Below are 21706 nucleotides of genomic sequence, written 5' to 3'. Positions count from 1 at the left end.
AGGCCTTGTACCCTAGTGGCCAGATGACATCAGTCAGGCAGAAGCAGAGAGCTGATTTCCAGAACACAAAAACCCTCTTTGCATTCCACAAGTGTCCTCCCAATACCCATTTTATAGAGGGCAAACCCACAATTTTTATATTTTTTAAAAATGAGAACTAAATCTTTACAAGTTTGTAACAACCAAGAGGGCTAGGGAGCACGACAAGCACCAAAGGGTGTGTCTGCAGGTAGGTGAGTGCCCACAAGTACCTCATATTAGAAAGAGGAAAAGGGACCAAAATAGACAGATTGCAAAGGTATGCAAGGAATCCAAATGTGTGTGTGAGAGGGAGGGAGGGAGAGTTGTAGTGGCCTGTAAAGGCCCTGAATTTCTCTAGCATCCAAATCCAACAGATGTAAGAATAATCAAAAATACTGCGAAGTATTTTGGCAAGTTTTTGGCAAGCGCACGGGGGGGGGGGGGGCAATACAGCAGCTGCTACAGTAGCAATGGCCCGAAATCAGATGCAAGTTGTGTAGGCTGCTCTATTGCACTGCAAACAAGAAGCAAAGGAAGACCAAAATCTGCAGCAGCTTTCCACAAATGGTGTGGAGACGAGGGTGTTTGATGGGCGATCCCACTTGGCCGTGAAGCTCATTGAGTGACTTTGGGCCAGACTCTCAGCCCAACGCACCTCACAGGGTTGTTGTTGTGAGGATAAGACTGAGAGGAGGAAGAGGGGAATTACCCACCTTGATTTCCTCGAAAGGCAAAAGGTGCACAAACACAAATACACAAACCCTGCGCATTGAAGTCCCTTTTACGGATGTTCATTAGCAGAGCCTTATGATACCAGGAGTCAGACCTCAAGTACCCCTTTGCTAATGCTCATACCAGTGTGATGAACCAAATGTTAGCTGGACTTCACATCCATTGCATGTTTTCTTTTCAGCTTTATAAGAGATATTCACATTGGCAAACCTACTGGGGGCTACAGTTCAGCACCACGGACAGCTCCTATAAAACTCCAGGGACCAGGCCACAATGGATGCGGAATAGGAGTCTCCAGCCTCTTCTGCATCTCTCTCTCTCTCGCTAATCTTCCATTTCTCCTTCATCAATACTACCACGTCCTCCCCACATCTGATGCAATGCAGATGTGTTGAACCACAATAACCATGACAGCCAGGAAACATGGGAATTGCAGTCCAACACATCCAGTTGCACCAGGTAAGGAAGGTTTGAATAGACCCTGTTCGCACTTTCTGTGCCAATCAACAGAAAAGAATTCACTCACTGGAGAGCTTCCGCAGCAAGGAGAGGTTGGTTTATTGGATGTGGCTTGTGACATAAAACATGCTACAGGCACAAGTGACTGGGAGTGCAGGTGGATGGACACAGGACAGTGAGGTCAACTTTCAACACCAGACAAGGCATGGAGAGCAACAGGTTGCCGATCAACAGTTGCTTCTGTGAGGCTTCCAGATATGAGCATGCGCACAAACTTCTTCTACTTCCAGCGGCCACCAAGTCTGGCTTTTCCAGCACCTTTTTTGCTGCAGGGGAAAGATATATCACTTAACACAGGAGAACTGATGCTCGTTTCTGTCTGAAATACTGAAACATGATTGGGATTTAATACTTTAAGTGCACAATCCTACAGAGGATAGGTGCTGTCTAGCTGGCGAGAGGAAAATGTGGAATCCCTACTGCAACATTGGAAAAGACTTCCTAGGAAGCAGCTAGGAAGTTCCTCTTCAGAAGGTTTCCTCCATGCTTCAGAGGGTAAGGTTCTTTCCACACCATCTCCAGCCCTGAAAACAGACAATCAACTTCGGGGCAGGTGTTGGTCGGCTGTTCAAAGGGGGAGGAGAGGGGCAAGGCACTGCTGGTTTCCATGAAATCTGCGGGGGGGGGGGGGGGGGCTCAGCCACTACTCCTCATGAGTAGGGGAAAACATTAGGTGGCTGAAATTCAGCAGAAAAGATTTTTGAGGGTGAGGAGAGTGTGGATCAAGCTTTTGCCTTGCATATCTGCAGCCCATAACCTTCTGAGTTTGGAGAGTTATAGGCAGCCAGATAGGATGGTGCCCTGAGCATGTAATCCTGTTCGCTCTTATCTGGGAGTAAGCTCCATTGAGCTCAATGGGACTTATGCATAGGAATGTATCATAAATGAACTGGAATGTGCAACCAGATTAGAGGAAAGGCTCTGTTTTCCCCATATTTCTGAATATGTCATATTCCTTTCTGAAAGACTGAAACATGATTAGGCATTTATATAAAAACAAACAAACAAATATATTTAAATTATTACATCCCACTGTATGAATTCAGCTGATCTCTATTCATGGAACATACCTGTATCTGAAGTATAATTTGGGAGGAAAATCCAGACCCATCCCTCTCTCTGAATTTAGAAGACAGAAATCTGACACAGAGATTTCCAGATAGGAAATATTAAACTTTACATTCAGAGTCAATTTTCAGTACCATGGCTAGATCTCAGCTTCTGATGGATTGGGTTTGCTAAATTTAGGTGGCAAGTCCAGCATTTTATTCCTCCTGTTCCCACCCATATGATTTTGAACTTCAAGTATCCCTGCTCAAAACCTGAAATATTTTTATTAGAAATATTAATTTCTGTGTCATTCCACTTAAGAGATCCAGTCTATAGAGATCCAGAGTCCATCTGTGAAAATACCATGGTGTATTAAATTGCATAACGTGGGGAGGAGGTGCAGTACGTGGTGTGAAGAAAGAGAAGGAAGTGGGAGAAGAGACAAAGGCATTTTGAGCCTCGAGGGGCACTCACAATTTCTGGGCATGGCTGATGCGGTTGTAGAGAACGTTGATCTGGAGAGGAAGAAATGTGTGAGAGAAAAGAGAAGTTAATATCATTTTGGCACAAGGGGAAGCTCCAAAGTCAACAATACCTTTGCCTCTTTTTTAATAAGCTGAATTAAATATTTATCATGCTTCTTCACTGATAAGTAAAGCTAATCCAGTCCCTCATCACAGAAAGTAGATAATTATTAGCAGCACCCATCATGCTCTGAAAGCTTTAAAAAAAAAAAAAACCTGCACGTTTTTAACTGATGCCTAAATGCCTAAACAGTGTGGTTGCTAGTTGAATCTCTACAGCACAGGGGTTCCATAAGCAGTGAGCCACTACCAAGGGGGCTCTGCTGTGTGTGTTAGACCCATACCCATCACCAGAACAGCCTCCTGTGCTGATCTTAAAACTTGGGTTAGGTGGCATTGGGGGAGGCACTCCTTCAAGTGCCTTTCATTTATTTAAAACATTTATGCACCATCTAATATTTCAATGAAATCTCAAGACAGTTTACAGAGACAACAAGACAATAACAACAACATAACAGCACTTCAATAAAAAAGCCACATACAATATATTAAATATATAATAAAACCATTCCAATGTTAAAATACTGGGAAAATAAAAAGGGTTTAGCCTGGTGCCAAAACAAACAAAGTGTTGGCACTAGGCATACTTCTCTGGAGAGCGGATTCCACAGTTGGGGCACTACCACTAAGAAGGCCCTTCTCCTGGCAGCAACCTTGGAAACCATCTCCTGGAAAAGGACCCCTGTAGATGATCCTAAGGTCCAGGCAGGTGGATATGGAAGGAGACAGTCCTTCAGACATCCAGGCCCTAAGCTGGTTAGGGCTTTGCGTGTCAGTGTTAACACCATAAATCGGGCCTGGACTTCAATCAGGAACCAGCCCTAGGCAGCAGCCTAACTGCTCTGTTCTGTACCAGATGCAGTATCTGGACCATCTTAAGCTATTTAGGCCTTGCACGGTAGCATCACGGCCTTGAATTGGTCCCAGAACTTCAACAGCAGCCAGTGTCCTATGCTTCCATTTTCCAACCCCGGACAACACCCAGGCTGTGGCATTTGGCACCAGCTGCCATTTCCAACCCACCTTCAAGCGAAGCCCTACACAAAGTGTATTGCAGTAGTCAAGTCTGAAGGTTCTCAGAGCATAGACTACTGTGGCCAGGTGGTCCCACTCCAATAACCAAAAGTAACCAACAGACAGACAGACAGACAGAGCGAGAAGATACAGTGTTCACCGGAAAGGAGATAAGAGGGCAGCTGCTGCTACCTGCACTGGGTTATTCAGTTCCCCTTGGACAAGAAGGTCCTGTTGCATTTCTGCATTCCATGATGTCCCTCAGATGTGCCCAGTTTTAAATCAGACGGCCCCACCTGGTAAGGCACAGGCCTTTCTTTCTCCCTCTTACCTCATACTTCTGGCGTCTGAGCTTCTCCATCAGGTCAAACTTCTCTGACTCTAGTTGATGAATCCAATCGTGCAGTTCTTTGGCCTTGTCTCTGGACAGGGAGAAAGGGAAAGAGAGAGTCTGTTGTCCCCACTGATAAAAGCCCCTGCTCTCCTCCGGCAAACCAGCCTTCCCTGGCAAAGGCACCGCAGTGCAGCTCTGCCCTGTGACCCACCTCAGCTGCTGTTCACTTAAGTTTTCTATGTTCAGTGGTTTCCTCCGCTCTGAGAGAATCCGGATCTTCATCTCACGGCCCGTCTGCCTCTTGCCACGTTTTTGCTCCGCCTGAGGAAGAGTAGGCAAAAGAGGGTCACTGGGACCAGGAGTGGCCACCCTTACTGGGCTGGGCTCCCAGGGACAGTCCTCTTTTTTCAGGTTAGGAGTTGAATAAACAAGGGAAGGAAGTCTGCCTGTTGCCACAGGCTGTGGTGCTGTATGTAACTGCCAGAACCAGGGGAAGGGTTCCACCAAATGCAAGGTGCCAGGGAGGAAACAGCTGGGAAGCAGGGTTGCCTTCCTGCAGTCTTTACATGTCCTTAGGCCAGGGGGCCATCTCCTGGCTTCCCCAGGAACATGTGCATGGAGAAAACCGTGCCTCTGAAGCCGGTACATTTGGAGAACATGCATGTGCCAACCTGTTTCAAAGCAAGTTGCGCCTCTCGTTGTGCTTAGGCACTTCATGGGTCTGCCTCATAACGGTGGGAGAGGCTGTACTGAATTTCCATCAGGCAGCTGGAGAACAAGACTAGGACTACGATGTCCATCTTACAACCAGGCAAACAGTAAATCACTTGACCAGGTCCCATTCTCCCACCATGACTTATCTCCTGCATGGCTATATTTTGGAATAACTGGCTCCTACATACAATATTATCTCAGCTTCCATGTTTGGAAGAAGGAAGGGTTATGACTGCCCCAAAACTAAAGTTATCCTGATCATCTCCAAGCAGTTTACCTTTACAAGATATCCACCAAAATGAGCTCCCATATTGGATAGCACTTTCTTCTTCTTGGCATCATCTTCGGCTCTCTTCTTGGCTTCCTCCTCCTCCTTCCTCATCTTCTCTTCCTGCACAGGACAACAATGGGGAGTCCATTATCCAAAGGCAGCGAGGAACTATCCTCTGTCGCACCCCCTGGAGAATGGGCCCTGTGCCAGGGACACAACTCTGGCTTAATGACTCTCAAGGATTCTTTGCAAAAGTTTCTGTGAAATACCCTGATCCCCCCTGCTCTGGCTAATGAGTGGAGTTTACTTAGCCACCCAAGCAATTTTGCACATCTCTAAAAGGTGATTTTGCACCGCCTTGTCTACCACATTTCACCTCGACAGCTGTTTCTGGTGATCAAGATCAGTGCTGGAGGGAAAGAAGCTGAGGAACAAGCTGGAATTTATACAACTCCAGGGCTTCGTCTCCTCCCCTCTCTGCCCCAAGCAGTCCGCTTCTCTCTTCAGAACCCAGTTGCAACGGAGGGGCAGGCAGTGAATGTGGTTCTTCCCACACCAGCTGTGAGGGAGCCAAGTGGGAGCCCAACCTTTGGAGGTCCTACTCTGAGATTGTAAGATGTTGAAGCTGGGACTCCAAAGAATCCTGTGGCCACCCAGAGGATGTTGGGATGCTGTAAACTGGAAGAAACATGGGTCAAAGCATGCAATAGTTGAACAGGCTGAAAAGGTATAGATTTGTCTCTCCCTTTTCTGACTGTATTGTGCAAATCTATGCAATTTTATAGACTTTACTTTGTGTTTACTGGCCAACAAGGAGCTTTACAGGACACCAAGGATTCACACCTGACAAACCAAATTTTGTGAGCCAGAATCTTTGAGACCCATGTGTCTCTCCCTTTCCCTTCCCAGCAGATCATGAGAGACTTCTAACTACAATCTTTATTAAAGGTTGTTAGCATCAGACGCCCATCAAGTTAGACCCTCTAATTGTGAAATTAGTTCTTGCTCTTGCCAGGAGTTGATTCCAGACCAAATTCCCCTCCTTTCCCACACCAAACAGAGTTGGCTCCACCTTCAGGGAGGTTTGTCCTGCTTATGGCTGAGTTGGCAGGAGTGCCGGACAATACTTAATTTGATGTCAGCTCTCTTGATCTGGCATCAAATGATGGGGCTGATTAAGTTATATTCCTCCTAATCTAACCCTCTCTGTTCAACAGTATCTCTTCCTTGAATCAGAGGCACTCTGGTTCTCATCAGCCACTTGGCTTATCTCAAAATGTGTTGGCTTTGGTAATTCTGCTAAATATTCCAGCCCCCTTCTAATTCCAATGCCAATTTAGAGTCTGAAACCTCCTCCTTGGAATATTGTATTTTGGGAGAAATGGATCCAGCCCCCACACAGACTTTGACTTGCTTTGGTAAAATTCACAATAACAACTAATTTTAAAAAAGAACATTTCAGGTGTCTTTTCTACTTGTCATGTTTTCCAGCTGTTGCAATGCAAGATTAGATTTGAACTAACTGGCTGGGTAACTCTGAGAACATTCTGCTGAAATGGCTGGGTGGGGCAAGAGAAGACTAACCCAGGAAGCCCTCTGAAATCCACAGCTCAGGGCAGAAAACTAGCATCCCCCAGATGTCTTGAATGACAGCTCCTATAGTCCGTCCCCATTGCCCATGTTGACTGGGTCTCGTGGAAGGTGTAGTCCAAAACGACTGGAAGGCACAAGGTGGCCTAGCCCTGCTGCAACTGGCGTGCCCGTTTTGCAAGTCCTTCCCCATCAACTGAAAACCTGGAAATGCACTGGCTATTTTTAAACAGAAGCCTCCTTCTCCCCTTGGTGTTCTCACATTCCTTGGGAACAGGCGTTTGCGCCCCAATCCAGAGGATGCTGATACTCACGGCAAGTTTGGCCTGTCGCTCCCGCTCCTTCTCTGTGCGGAACCGCTGTTGCTCTGCACGTTCGGCACGCCGGCGTTCCTGCCACAGGGCACAAGAAATGAGTCAGATCTTTGCTGAGGTCAGCAAGATCAACACAAGGCAGGTTTAAATCCGCACACCTGGTTATGCTTAGTATAGATCCAATGAAAGCAATGGGGCTTGTGTTAGTCAGGACTAAGTCAGTTCTGTGGATTCCAGTGGCCCTACTCTAAGCGTGATGAGGTCTGGATCCAGTCCATGAGAACAACTAAGCTACTCCCCTCTCCCTCGCTCCCAAGTGCAGCTGTGGAACTCCCTTGCCACTGGAATGGAGGATTCCTCTATGGCAGCTCTTCCCATGTTGAGGGAAGATCTTCCGTTTTGGCACAACCTGCCAAGTGGTGCCATCTTTCTGAACATCCAACAAAATAGTCCATGCAGGCTCCAGAGCTGTGGTGGCGAACCAATGGCACGTGTGCCAGAGCAGGCATGCAGAGCTGTCTCTGTTGGCACATGAGCCAAGTCTCCCCAGCATCGCCCCAGCAGCCGAGCATCGGACAACAGCACACACAGGGGCCATGCGCATGCTTGGAAAGGAGTCCTGGTGCCAGGCGATGACGTCACAAGCCGTGACTCATTAGCCACGACTCATCCAAGCTCTCGCATGGCTGGTCAGTGCGCTGCCAAGGATATATATCTATTTGCTTGGACTGCCTGTTTTCAGGTTTTATTGCAGTTTGCGCACTCTAAAAGGTTCACCATCACTGGGTTAGGGTTATCAAATGGAGGTGTCATGGTGTGATTTTGATGGTTGGAATGTGTTTAGCATGGGCAGAAATGTTGAGCTGTGCAGAAAAAGCTACTCAAAGAAGGCTCTTTCAAAATCGCCCTCTTTTCAATGGTATTTTACCCCTATATTAGGGTTAAGGGTGTGCACCAGGGCAGGGTTAGGGTTAGAAAAACAAGGTGTCCTGGTGTGATTTTGATGGTTGGAATGTGTTTAGAATGGGCAGAAATGATGAGCTGGGCAGAAAAATCTATTCAGGGAAGGCTTTTTCAAAATCGCCCTCTTTCAATGAAACTTTGCCTCTATATTAGGGTTAGGGGTGTGCACCAGGGCAGGGTTAGGGTTAGAAAAACAAGGTGTCCTGGTGTGATTTTGATGGTTGGAATGTGTTTAGAATGGGCAGAAATGATGAGCTGGGCAGAAAAATCTATTCAGGGAAGGCTTTTTCAAAATCGCCCTCTTTCAATGAAACTTTGCCTCTATATTAGGGTTAGGGGTGTGAACCAGGGTAGGGTTAGGGTTAGAAAAACAAGGTGTCCTGGCATGATTTTGATGTCTGGAATGTGTTTAGAATGGGCAGAAATATTGAGCTGTGCAGAAAAAGCTACTCAAGGAAGGCTTTTTCAAAATCGCCCCTTTCAATGGTATTTTACCCCATATTAGGGTTGGGGGAGTGCACCAGGGTTGGGTTAGGTCATTGGTCATGAACCTATGGCACCTGTGTCACAGTGGGCATGCAGAGTCCTCTGTGTCGGCATGAGAGCCAAATCGCCCCAGCAGCGCCCCAGTAGCCAAGCATCAGATAACCGCACACATATGGGCCATGTGCCTGCTCAGATTGGAGTAGCAGCGCCAGGCGATGACGTCAAAAGCTGCGACTCATTAGCTGCGACTTCTCCGAGCTTTCGCATGGCCAATCAGTGCGTTGCCAAAGATATATATATTTGCTTGGACTGGCTGTGAGTTGTTTTTTCTAAACTAAAACCTCAGTTTTCAGATTTTATTGTACTGTTGCCACTTTGCAATAAATAAGTGGGTTTTGGGTTGCAGTTTGCGCACTCCATCTCTAAAAGGTTTGCCATCACTGCTCTAGAGTTTGGAGAGCTGTTGGATGAGACATATCTTTGATGCTTCCCTCAATACAATGCAAAAATATGTGCAAATATGATGTTTGGATTCACTGCTGCTGACTAACCACAAGGTGGGAGTAAAGAGCAACTTATCTATTCCACAGGTTCTGTTTTGCTGAGTTTGTAATATTTTTCACTTTTTAATTTTGAACAAGCTTGTAGGCTGTTTGTAGACTGAAAGGTCAACAAAGTCTCTGTTGCAGCATATTCCCCATGGGGGGAGGCCTCTGAAGGTCAGTTCTGCTGGGTTTTCTTTCATTTGGATGGAATGGCCAAGGGTCTCATCCTCTGCTCCCTTGCCTCAGATCTGTGCACAGTTCTGGCCTCTCTACCTTCAAAGGGAGATCGTAGAGTTGGCTTGTTGTAGAAATGAGCCACCAGAATTATCAGGGGGCTGCAGAAATTTCTCTACAGGGAAGTTACAGTTCTAGAACTTTGAAAAAGGGGAAGTCAGTGGAAATGTGAAAGAAGTACATGGAATAATGCACAGTGTGGAGAGAGTGGACGGAGAGGCATGTTTCTTTTTGTTTCATAATACTAGAATACCAGTGAAGCTGATTGGTGGGAGATAAAGGACGGTGACAAGGAAGTCTTTTTTCACACAGCACATACTTAAACTATGGCATTTGTTACTGCAAGATGAAGTGATGGTCTTCAACTTGGATGGATCTAAAGGGGGATTAGCTAAATTCTCAAACAAGAAGACAACTGGTGACCACTAGCTGGGACAGCTATGGCATATTTCCAGTATCGGGGCAAGTCTCTCTCAGGTTGCTGGGAAAGATGAACAGCACAGTTCCTTTGTGCTCACGTCCCACTTGTGGGTTTCCCACTGGGGTGTCTGGTCAGCCCAGGCGGGAACCGCATGCTGGACTAGGTAGACCTTTGGCCTGATCTAGTGGAGCTCTTCTTACATTCTTAAATCCTGAATGAGGGTGAACGTGCATTTGGAGATAATGCTAAATCAGGAATGCTGGCTAATCCATGCTTTCTCCTGTTTGGGTAACACAACAAATATAAACTAGAAGGGAAAGTTGCTGAGTCCATGCCAGTGGAATGGAGGAGGAGGAGCAGGCACATCAAAAGATGGCAAACAATGGCCAGGCCAGGCTCCTTCTGCTTGTAGCCACTCACAATCCTTTCCTGGCCATAACTCACAATTCTTGTCATAAGAGCAACAAGTTCTTCCTCTTCTTTTTTTCTCTGCTCAAAGTGTACATCAATGAGGGTCTGCAGCTCCAGAAGATCTTTCTCCATACGCTTCCGGTGGATGTCCTGTCCATTCATCAGAGAGAGAAAGACTGTAGGAACTTTTCTACATCAGGTTGTTAATCGCCCTCCCACCACCCCTACAGTTTTATCACAGAATTTAGATCTGAGCCCTACACAAACAGCTTTTCCTTTCATGCAGTTTTCCTACATAACCTCTAGGTGGCTCTGTACTGTAGCAGACCAGTGCAAATACACATACAGGAAAATATTCTTAATTTCACTTTTGGAAATAATAACACCTTTGTCCTTATCTTTGAAAAAAAGCCCAGGAAAGTAAGAAAGTATTCTTTAAAAAACAGAACCTGGAAAATCATGACATTGTGTAAAGAACTTGTACACAACCGTGAGTTAGGCGTTACAACCACAGGCACATAATCAATGCCTCCTAGAAAAGCCCTAGGTTGAAGGGACTGCAGTCACCCAGCAACAAGGTTGCTTCCAAATGAGACTTTTAGGGCACAGCCCTATGAGACAGATGCTCACAGGACAGAGAGCTCCACTCTCCGAGCCCTCCATTCATCCTGGGCCCTGCTGGCAAGAGCCCCTTGGCAGTGGGCTGCTCAGATGGCTTCCTTGGCAGTGGGCTGCTCAGATGGAGGCCCTGGGTGTGTCCGCAAAGAGGAATACAAAAAGATTAGACAGGCTGGAGGCTTCTAGGGGAGGATTTATCTTGTGCAATTGCATTGCTTCATTCATGGGATTTTCCACCCATGAATGAGCCATTTTCCTGCTGCTTTCTCTGTCTTTTCTTCTTACTGGGGGAAAAGAATGAAGAAGGAAAAGACAGAAAAACTTCATGTGTCTTTGGACTGGTGATGCTAAGAGTAGCCAGTTGCACATTGCCAAAAAGGAAGGTAAAAGAAGACACACATCTGCTTGAAATGCTAATTTAGAGAAATACATGCAAAATTACAAATAATGGATGCAATTTAACTACAGTTTCTCGCCCTGGTGCGGAAAATAGACCAGGGGATGCGTAAATTTGTTCCGTTGCTTACTCTGGATGGGCCAATTCAAGGCCCTTGAACTCTCCCTTCTTGGGGATGCTGATCTTTAAAAATGGACTTGGACCATACAGACATCACATAGAAGTTGTCTGCAAGAAAGGCATGTTGCCAGACAGACCACCAAATAAAAGACTGTCTTCTGTAAAGGAAGGCACCTGGCCCCAGTCTGCACCCCTTAACCCATCAAGAGTGCCCATTCTCTAGTAAGACACATGCCCCCTTGGCACCCTTTATTCTATCAAGATACTCACATCGAAATCCACTCTCTCCCCCTCGGGGATCTTTGGAGGAGCTAACTGTGGAACTACTGGCCTATGAGTGCATGGAGACAGACAAAGAAAGAAGCAAACACAATTAATACCAGAAAATGCTGTTAGCAATGCCCCCTTCCCCAGCCCCACCTGACAAAATGTTAATTGAAATCCATTTCCCCCATTGAGTTAAGGCTTATAAAGTTTGGAGCGCAAAACCACGGCCCAGTGTGTGGAGGGAAGAATCCATCCTCTAGCTTTCTTCGTCAGCCCGTCCCATTCAGGATGCCTGAGCGAGTGTTTGGAATGCTGCTTGAGGTCCCCCCACTTTTCCTTCCAGGGCTTCTGTGTCTTTAAGAGCTGCACGCCAGAGAGTTGTATGCAAGGGTTACTGCTTTACCCCTGCCATGGAGTTAATGGTGGCTGAGAAAGACACAGGAGCCCTGAAAGGATGAGAAAGGACGGGAACTCGGCGGTGTACACACTTCTCCCTGCAGTGAGAATTGCAGCAATCTGCGTTCCTTCACTTAAAGAACGTCTTTGAACTGAACTCTTGAATCTGCACCTACCTTGGCCTTGGGCGTTCTTCCTCTGTGAGAAACAGAAAACAGAGAAGGCCATTAATGGATGTGAAGAAGGAAGGAAGATTTGGAAAACAGTTGGCTCCAAATACTTAGAAGGGGCAAATCTTTATATCTTTTTGCTTTGTGGCCAATGGGATATGCCATGTTAACAATGGTGGTGGTATAAGCAGAATTGAATTATGAATGTTTATAAGAGGAGTCTAAACAAGGGAAGAAGATCAAGCTGGGACATCAATAACATCTGAAACTCTGTATTGAATTGCATTTTGCTTATCTAAGTATATTTTTATTTATAAATCCATTGACCAGTTAATCAAATATGTACAGTATATACCTCCCTTCATTCTGTTCAGATTTGGGCACAATTTACAAGTTGCAATAACCAACGGTGGTTAGCAAAAGGGAGTGTGGCGTTTTGCAGAGCCCGAAGGCTGCATCTGGCCCTCGGGCTGGAGGTTCTGCACCTCTAGTGTAGCAAGTATATAGGATTGCACCTCTCCTGCCATGTTGCTCCACAACTGTGGTATTAAGGGCAGAGCCTGAACTGCACTGGTGAATGTCCCAGAGTTAGACTGGAGGGGCCTGGGTTTGGACTGCACCCTGATTCCCAGACAGACACCAAACATCTGACACAACTTTGGTCACAGCCATGTCTATAGGTACTGGAAAATATCTATCACCCCCACCTGGGCCTAGATATGTTGCTTCCCTCATAGACATGATTGGGGTACGCATGTTCTCCACACAGATAGAGAGGATACATGACTACACACTACTTGCATGTATCCAGAACATGTGTAGCACACGGAGAGCATCAGAATCCCATAGATATATCTGCATAAAATATATCAACGAAGCCCGTTCTGTCAAGAACCTGTGCATATCCTCCTCTTTGTGGGGTGGGGAATGGGGAGGAAACCTTGGAAGTCAGAAACCCATTGCAGGAGCTGCTGGACAGAGGTGTGTGTGTCTGTGTATAGTAATCTAGGCTAGGAGCATGGCTGACTTCAGCTGGACATATGAGCAACCAGCCATGGCATTTCAAATCCTCTTGGTGGTGCCACGCACCCATTTAGTAATCCATTCCCGGAAGTCCATGCCCATTCTCCCTGCAGTGGGTGCCCTCTAAAAGGATGCAGTCTGGGAGAAATGGTCAGCAAAGCTCTGCCCTCTTAATCTAAGAATTGTGGATGATTTGCTTACTCAGTGGTCTAGAAAACACACCCTGCAATTGCCAGAGGCTCTCGTTTACTCTTGGGGCACATTTGATCATGCTTAGGACACACATGGGAATCAGTTCAATTGAACTCAGTGGATTTCCTGTCTAGGAAGGCATGTACTGTTCAAGTTATGAGGTTTGCTGCTGCCTGTTTCTTATTTCCAGAAGTGCTCCTTAATCAGTATGTTTCTTTTCAGGTCAGTAAGGAACACAGTGTATTCCTCCATCTGCCCTTGGCCATTGACTGCAGGGTGCCACAGAGGTTTGGTTCAGACAACAATGCAAGCCAGAGTCTGAGCTGATTATGGACAGTCATTAAATCATGGGTTATGAAGTCGCATTAATCTATCTGTGCTAATAATACATGGTTTACTAAGAGTGAATAATCCACTTGGTCACAAACCTACATTAAACCATGGGTTTTCTTCATGAGTTGCTTGTGATTAACAAGCTATGTTTCATGACTGCAACTGCATTCAACAACAAGTCATGATTCAGCAACAACCCACATTCAGCTTGTACTCTGGCTTGTTGGGTTGTGTGAACCCAGCCAATGACAGTAAGAAGGCTTTGATACACCTATAATATGGTGTTTCCTCTCCTAACCTGGCACCCTCCAGATGTTTTGTATGACAACTCTCAGAATTCCAGAATGCTGACTGAGGATGATGAGCACTGGAGTCCAATGATCAACATGGCACCAGCTGAGGATGGCTGCCTTAAAAATAGCACTACAAACACCTTTGGGCTCCAAGCACATAGCCCCACTTTGTTTCTTGGGCATCTAGGAAGTACAGAGGATGCACCTTAGATTAGCTCAAGCCACCAGTCCATCTAGTTCCACCTTGTCTATACCAGCCTTCCCCAGCTGGGAATACAGCAGATTTATGGGGTTGACACTATCATCATCCACACCCAGCAGAGCCAATGCTAAGAACTGCTCCCTAATACTTTCTGTAGAATCACAGAACAGTAGAGTTGGAAGGGCCCAGTAAGGCCAGCCCCCTGGTAAGTGCAGGACTCCAGGTGGAAGCACTTGTATTGAGGAAGCCTGGTTTGTGCTGCCTGCGGGTGGCCACCCACAGTTCCAGGCAGTGTTGCCTGGGAGAGGCCAGGATTGATTCTGGACCTTTTGCAGGTAGAGCATGTTTCTAGCACTGATGCAAAATGGTTTCCTGAAAGAAAGTTCAGCTGCTCTAGAACTTTTCTCCCTGATGTGCTTAGAAACACACACGACACAGCCAGTGGCTAGAATGTCGGACTGGGCACCCAGGAGATCTGGGTTTTAGTCCCTGATTGACCATGAAGCTCTCTGGGTGACTTTGGGCTGGCCACTCTCTCTCAGCCTAACCTACCTCAAAGGGTTGTTGTTGTGAGAATAAAACGGAGTGGAGAAGGGCTCTGGGGCTCCTCAAAAGAGGAAACAAGAAGGCTATAATTGCAATGTAATAAAGAAAATGCAGTGATTAACCCTGCGACCTAGTGCTGCCCATCATCTGTGGCATGGTACAATTTCTGGAGTGTTTTCATCCTGCCTGGATGGTTTCTGCTTTCCCTCTCCCATGCCCTGGGGAAGAATGGAGTGAAGGAGAAATATACCTGGCTCAGCAGTCAGCTCAGGTTCTTCAGCCACTGCAAACAACACACATCACAGGATCAGGGAGGATGAGGAAGAGGGGGAGGGGGAGACGACAGAGCAGGAAGAGAGATGGAGGTTGGAAGGTAGAGATCAAATCCAGGAGAGAAGGGAAAAGGCCGTCTACAGCAGCCTGCCCAACACTGGGGCCCTCCAGACAGCTTGGATGGTGGGAGTTGTAGTCCAACCCTTCTGGAAGTTCCCTGGGTTGGAATGGACTGTTCTACAGGATGAGGATCAAGACGTCTGGGATCAAGACGTCCGGGTGATTAAAAGCACTGCTTGTTAGCCGAAGGAGGGAAACCCACCCGCTAATTAGCCAAAGGAAGGAAACCCACCCACTCATTAGCCAAAGGAAGGAACCCTACCAGCCCCTGCACTGAAAGCAGCCAGTGTCTGCCCCCGGAACATGGAAAGATCCCTGAACATGGAGCTGGATTTTATCCTTGGAAAAGTGGAGAAAGAATCAAGGTAGTCTTTGCAGCAGCGAGGAAATTCCCGCTTGACTTCAACACAGGGGGTTTGAATGATTCTTTCTCTGACCCAGATTCTGAGTCACAGGAATGAGCTTTCCAACTTTCTGACTCCAAGGAACCCTTTTCATGGCTTCTGATGGACTCTGGATTGCCTGCCCCAAAAACCTATACACTGCAAAGGCTTCTGGGGCATTTTCATGGGGTTTATGGTCCTCCGTATGCAGCTGCTGTTGGGTCTCACACTTGCCCTGGGGGAAATGAGGATGCTGCCAGAAGGACAGCACCTCTTGCTACAGTCGAAAGGCACCATTGGGCAGCTCCTCTGTCTTTTCCTCCTTAATGGACTTTTTCTGGTAAGAAAAAAAGTAGACAGCACAGTGGGAAAGTACAGGAGGGTTATAAATGGCCAAATTGAAAATATTGAGGTAGAAGTATGGAGCTTCCAAGGGGTAAGACATGTTTCTTGAAAATGCCCTCAAAAGCAACTTGTTCAGTAATTGTTTCTCCCTTTGTTGCTGCTTCTAGAGCAATATTCTGGGATAGGGCAGCTGGGCAGAAGAGAGCGTCATGATAGTTCCCAACCAGCCAGGGATCACATCAGGCCAAGCACTATAGTATAGCCAATCAGTGTAGCTAATATATTGTAGCCAATCAGATTTGGGCTTGTGGTGATGTCATTAACAGACATTTCCCTTTACTCTGAATGGCAGGGGTAGGGAAAGAGATACGACATTAACTCATTTCCCCTTTTGCCTATCCATTCAGAATGAAGGTACTCTCCATGATATGACCATGTAGACAAATCTAACCAGTTGTATTTCCCATGATGGCATCATTCTTTTTCTGCTTCTCCCCCAGAGACATGTCATGCCCCTTGGCGCCTTCCCCCCACTGTAAGATAAAATTGCCAAAAAGGAAGCCACTTTCCAGGGGGCTCAAAGAAAGTCCCAGACATCAGTCTCATTTGGCTCAAATCACAGTCAAAGAGACATGGCAAATCTGCTTTATAGTGGTGGTGGCATAGTGGTGCCAGAAAACAAACAAGCAAGGAAGAAATTTTGGTGTATAATTGGAAGGCATATTTATCCACCTCCATCAAACCTTGGAGCTAGATTAAGAAAAAGAAGAAAGGAAAAAAATAAAAACAGGAAGGAAGTGATGGATATGAGTGATCAGTTTCAAGCACCAATGAGATGAAATACAGAAGGCAAAGTCTTTGGAAGCAATATTGGAGCCAGTGTTCACCTCATGAAGCCTTTCCCAAACTGATGTCCTCTGGATGCTTTGCACCACAACTCCCATCATCCATCACCAGCATGACCCATGGACATACTGTCTGGTGAGGATAAGAATGGCATTTCAACACACCTGGAGGGACACTGGGTTTGGGGAGGCTGCAAAACGACATGCATTACTAGAACATGAACCATCCAACAACATGTCCTGTCAGCTTCCTAGAAGGTGAACATGAATAAACTTATGAAGATCAGAGGGCAGGTCCTCATGATTCTTCCCAAGCTGAAAATTAGAAGGGAGAACTACTGTGAAAGAGAGGAGGCAACCCTCAGAGTTATGGGGAGAGAAGCAGGGCACATCCTGATCTGCTCAGAAGAACCCCCTCTCCTCCCAGATCCCTGGTTCTCACTGCCCCAGATGTTACTTGTTAGGCCCCATTTCCTCTAGGAAGGAGAACCAAGGAGCTGGGCTCAAGAGTCTTCTTGGTTCACCATGCATAATTCACCTCTAAATTCTGTTGGCTGCAGGCTGCAGTTGTTTCCTAAAAAAAAGTAAAAGGGGGGAAGGGGTACTTGGTGGAGGGTGGGAAGAAATGGGGGCCATTGCCTCACCTTCTTCTTCAGCCGGCTCCTCTTCTTCAAGAAAAAGAGAGAAAGGGAGAGAGATAGGAAGACACACAAAGGAAGAACAGAGAGGTCAACATATTAATTTATTGGTTGTGAATTACTGCAAGTTATGGGTAACTGGGGGAGAATGTTTCTAGCAGTGGCATCCCCCCACTGAAGACAGCTTTTTTATTCCGCTCCCAGAGGAAACTGCTCTTGAAAACAACCCAATAAAAATAAAAACATAGGTGAGTTCAGCAGAAGGAAAACAAAAACAAGGAAAAGAGGGTTTGCCTCTTCTTGCTCTGGAGAAATGAAACCTTGCAAATCTTAATGGGATAGAAAATATTAACAATGCCACGGACAGCACCAAACTGGTGAAGGAGAATGCCAAGGATTTTCCTTTAAGGGAGTTGATTTTGTTATACGTCTCTTAATGGAGATGGCAACAGAGAAGTACCTCAAAATTAAAGGGGAACTGGGTTATAATGTGGGCATCCATACACATCTGATTATGATGATGCTTGTGCACCCTGATCTGGATCCTGAAGAAATCCAGCAGGAAAAACAAGCTCACCCTTTTAGAACAGAGCCCGGTTGAAGGACGTTTGCTCTACTTCAACCTTACTCAAGTGGAAGCTCTCCAGATGTGTTGGACAGCAGTTCCTACAGTCACCATGCTGACTGTGGACGATGAGGGTTGCAGTCCAACAAATTTGGAGGATGCCACTTTGGGGAAGGTGGTACAGTGCAAGCAAGTACAACAAACTAGAAAAAAGCTCCTGGACTGGATAATGCTTATTATATGTTTTGTTGTAAACTATTCCGGGCACTTTGATAGCTGTGAAAAGGACAAAAGCAGTAAATAAACGAATGAATAAATAAAATAAAGAACTTAGAAATCCCTTACCTTCCTGCTGCTCCCTGGCATGTGGGAAAAGGGGTTGGCAGAGGAAGAAAGGGAGAGAAAGAATGGGGATAAATTAGTGCACCCACCCTTGAGTCAAGTCTGTAACAGCACATATTAAGCTGCAATGGAACTGGTTTGAAACCAGATTTATGGCCATTGTTACCTAAAATAAATTTCCTATCTGCTCAGCAAGGAACTTTTAACACATGAGGATACTCAAAAGATACAATTTCCTCTGCTAAGCCCTCTCTACCAACTCTACACCCTGCTGCTTTTTCTAGACAAGGCATATAACCCACTGTTTCTACTTCCAGTTAGGATTGCAAAATGGAGCAATTTTCCTTCCCTGCTTTTCATACTTTGAATCACATAACCTCTAGGTGGCACTGCAGAGCAATGCAACAACACTGACGGGGCCTTGCAGTTTGTTTAGCTTTGTCAAAAAAAAATGGATTATCCTTGTTCCAACCCTAACCTCTTCCAGAAATTATTAACACACAGAGAGAGAACGAGAGAGAGAGGTGGATAGTGAGAATATCTAAACCAATGTCATCTAAACACCTATAAACACCTGTGAGTGAGGAATGGCTAATACACAATAACAATCTCTTCTAGAAAAGCTTTCAGTCAGCTTCAGGCATCAACTAGATCTTAGTCGCTCCATCTCCTTGGGAAACTTCTTATAACTTGAGTACCTTGAGGACAATATGGCGGCTGGAGTAACACTGTTAGTTGCAAGTAGCACGTGCATCCTCCCCACAAGCAGATGTTAGTTGGGCTGGCCCACCACACATTTTTTCAAAATACTAGTATCCACAGGCTTTGCATAACAATTAATTTTCTTCCCGTGTTTGGCCAAGATTTGGTGTTATTCATTACCTCCATATGTTTTCTGATAAAACATGACATCAGCTAAAGTATTCTGCTCTGTTCAAAAAGGTTCATGTTTATTTCCCCTTACAAACCTGGTTGTGTGAAGCATGAAGAATAACTTATAATACTGTGCTAACATTTGGTTAGGCCATTGGGTCTCACGATGGTCTAACTCTGCTTGGGTTTGTTTGCACAAATGCAGCTAGTTTCTTATGGGGCCATTGCCCTGTCCTTCTCAGGAAAGAGATCAGCATATATAAGAGAAGTTCTCTCTGTTGTCTGCCTCCCTTGGAAACCAGCAGGAGAAATGATGAGTATCTGTGAGAGCTTAAAGATAGGGCTGTCCCAAGCTGACAAGAACCATTTTAAGCCCTTTCTCAATCTTCAAAATCAGCCATTTTGTTTTGAGTGTATTTTGTGGGTGAGATGGAGGGAAAAACCCTCCACCATTTTGGTTTTCCTAGAAAGTGAAGGTGCCTGTCGGCATAAAAAATAGCTGTGTTTTTGCTACTCACTGGCAGTTTCCATTATAGTGGACTATAGTTGAATATTGTCAAAGAAAAAAAAAGAAGACAAATTCTGTCGCAGAGTGGACAGATCTTTCCTCAGCAGAGGTGCGGTACAGTTAAATATCCTTAAATATCCCTGAAGCAGGCTTGTGGCAGACCTACAGTCCTACAGGAGGGTTCCACACAATCTTATTTTTAGTAGAGAAATGAAATAAATAAAATAATGAACATCATAGTAAGTTACGATCACTCCTTCATAACCACGGTCCACATGTCGCTTTACTTACTCCTCGTACCCAACCTCCTCATCAGACATGGTGCCGGTTCCTTGATTTCACCTGGAAGAGAGAAACAGACCTTCCATGCTTTTGCCACCATGACTTTCCCTTTCCAAAAGGGTTCAGCAATGGCAGCTGCCTACGAAAGCTTGCCTGTAAGTTACTAAGTAAGGCCAAGTATGGCCACCTCCTGGGTTCACTTTGGTTGCTTTGCTTTTTTGTTTGTTTTTTAACACATCGACTTATCTTCTGGCACACTGAATCAGAGTAATAATTCAATAGGAGAATATGGCATGTCTAAGTCGCTGGCCAACATCTCATTCCAGACCCCACAGCCAATTCTCCTGGGAGCCCACCCTAATTCCATGTGGAATCCCGTTGCCTTTTATGGTATGAACTGTAGGCAGGGGCAGCAAGAGACAAAGAAGGATTGTGAGCAGAGCAGGAGGGAAGGTATGTAGGAGCAAGGTGGGGAGGGAGGAGGATAATACTTCCTGGCTTTCCATCACAATCTATTTTTAACTTTTGCCATGGCAGAGCCCAGGGTGAAAGGGAGAGAATGCAAGCCCATGTAGTGAGTCACCCATCTGGGCACCCTGGAATGGGACAAGGGCTTTAATCCTAAAGCTTATGTTGGTTTATGCATAATTGCATTTTGATTCCTTTGCAAAGCCTCCCCATATTTTCAAGAGGACAAGAGCAGCATAGTTGGTTCTCTGCCCTTCTCACCTTAGCTGTCTAGCAGAGAAGTAATCTATTTTCACAGAGCTTAAATATTCAACCAGCCACAGTGATCCAAAGTTATCTGACTGCATGCACAACTGGCTACAACTTCCATGGCTTCCTTGCAAAGAGAAGCACCACATACATGAGTTGCGAAGGCGCAGTGACCGATGAGGATGAATCCTCAAGCTGACATGCCGGCAGCCACATGTCTCATCTGCAATGCTAGACCAGGGAGTGAAATGGGAGGTGTCTCTTCAGAAGAGGGACTTGTTTTATGGGAATTTGGGCTGGCATCTTCTTGGGAGGTGCAAAGGTTGCCAATTGTCCTGAGCTAATTCTGTCGCACAGTGACAGAGATGTGGTGGGCCGATGAGCGGTGGGCAGCTTGCAGCCCTCCAGTGGTTGTTGGACCGCAACTCCCAACAGCCCGAAGAAGCATCACATGCTCTTTGGAGAGGTGCATGACTGGCCAGCGATAAGCAGAGCAGTCTCCATATATGAACCGGGTTCAGAGCTGACCCAAAAGATTTTAGTGCGGAAGGAGAAAGTCCAAGTGGTGACTTTGGATTACACACACACAAATAAGATTTGACAGCCAGTTTCCCTTTACTCTTCTTAAAACACATGAAACATCCTGCATTTAAATTCAAACTGTGCTGCTGTGATTCACGTGCACCCCAGTCCATGCTTCCTTGCCACAAATGTCAGCCTACAGATCGTATTAGCTCCCCCTTGATGCCCTCGTGAGTCCCAGACGGGTGAATCTGCCCTGCACTGAGTCGGGCCATGGGTCCGTCCAGTTTGGGGCAGTCCACTCGGATTGGCACTTGCTCCCCAGGATGTCGAAACATGCACTCCGTTGCGTATGGCTGGGTGTGCGGGGGGCAGGCGTGGCTCAGCTGCTCTACCGTCCGTGATTGCGCCCTTTGCAGAAGGAGATGGGCTGAGGGGCGTGGAGGGTGCGATTTGGGAGAAACTGAGGAGACCGTAGGGATGCCTTGCGGATTTCATTTGGCCCCATTCCCCAACCTTTCCCTCTTATCAGC

The 21706-nt window shown here is 46.1% G+C and overlaps 1 protein-coding gene across 1 annotated transcript; it reads right to left on the bottom strand.

Moving 5' to 3' along the window:
• Nucleotides 1-1317: 1317 nt before the first annotated feature.
• On the bottom strand, nucleotides 1318-19675 carry TNNT1 (troponin T1, slow skeletal type). Its single transcript, XM_044447707.1, has 12 exons — nucleotides 19663-19675; nucleotides 17371-17394; nucleotides 15011-15043; nucleotides 12178-12199; nucleotides 11609-11669; nucleotides 10237-10353; nucleotides 7144-7221; nucleotides 5246-5359; nucleotides 4466-4575; nucleotides 4252-4342; nucleotides 2797-2837; nucleotides 1318-1538 (listed from the first exon to the last, which is right to left on the bottom strand). The coding sequence occupies exons 1-12, from the start codon at nucleotides 19673-19675 to the stop codon at nucleotides 1493-1495; spliced, it is 750 nt and encodes a 249-aa protein (XP_044303642.1). The 3' UTR covers nucleotides 1318-1492.
• Between the last annotated feature and the right edge of the window lie 2031 nt (nucleotides 19676-21706).

The sequence above is a fragment of the Varanus komodoensis genome, unplaced genomic scaffold, assembly GCF_004798865.1.
Source record: "Varanus komodoensis strain SLA01 unplaced genomic scaffold, ASM479886v1 scaffold53, whole genome shotgun sequence".
Taxonomy (NCBI): domain Eukaryota; kingdom Metazoa; phylum Chordata; class Lepidosauria; order Squamata; family Varanidae; genus Varanus; species Varanus komodoensis.
Note: the sequence above shows the minus strand (reverse complement) of the source record. Positions and strands in the feature narration are given on the sequence as shown.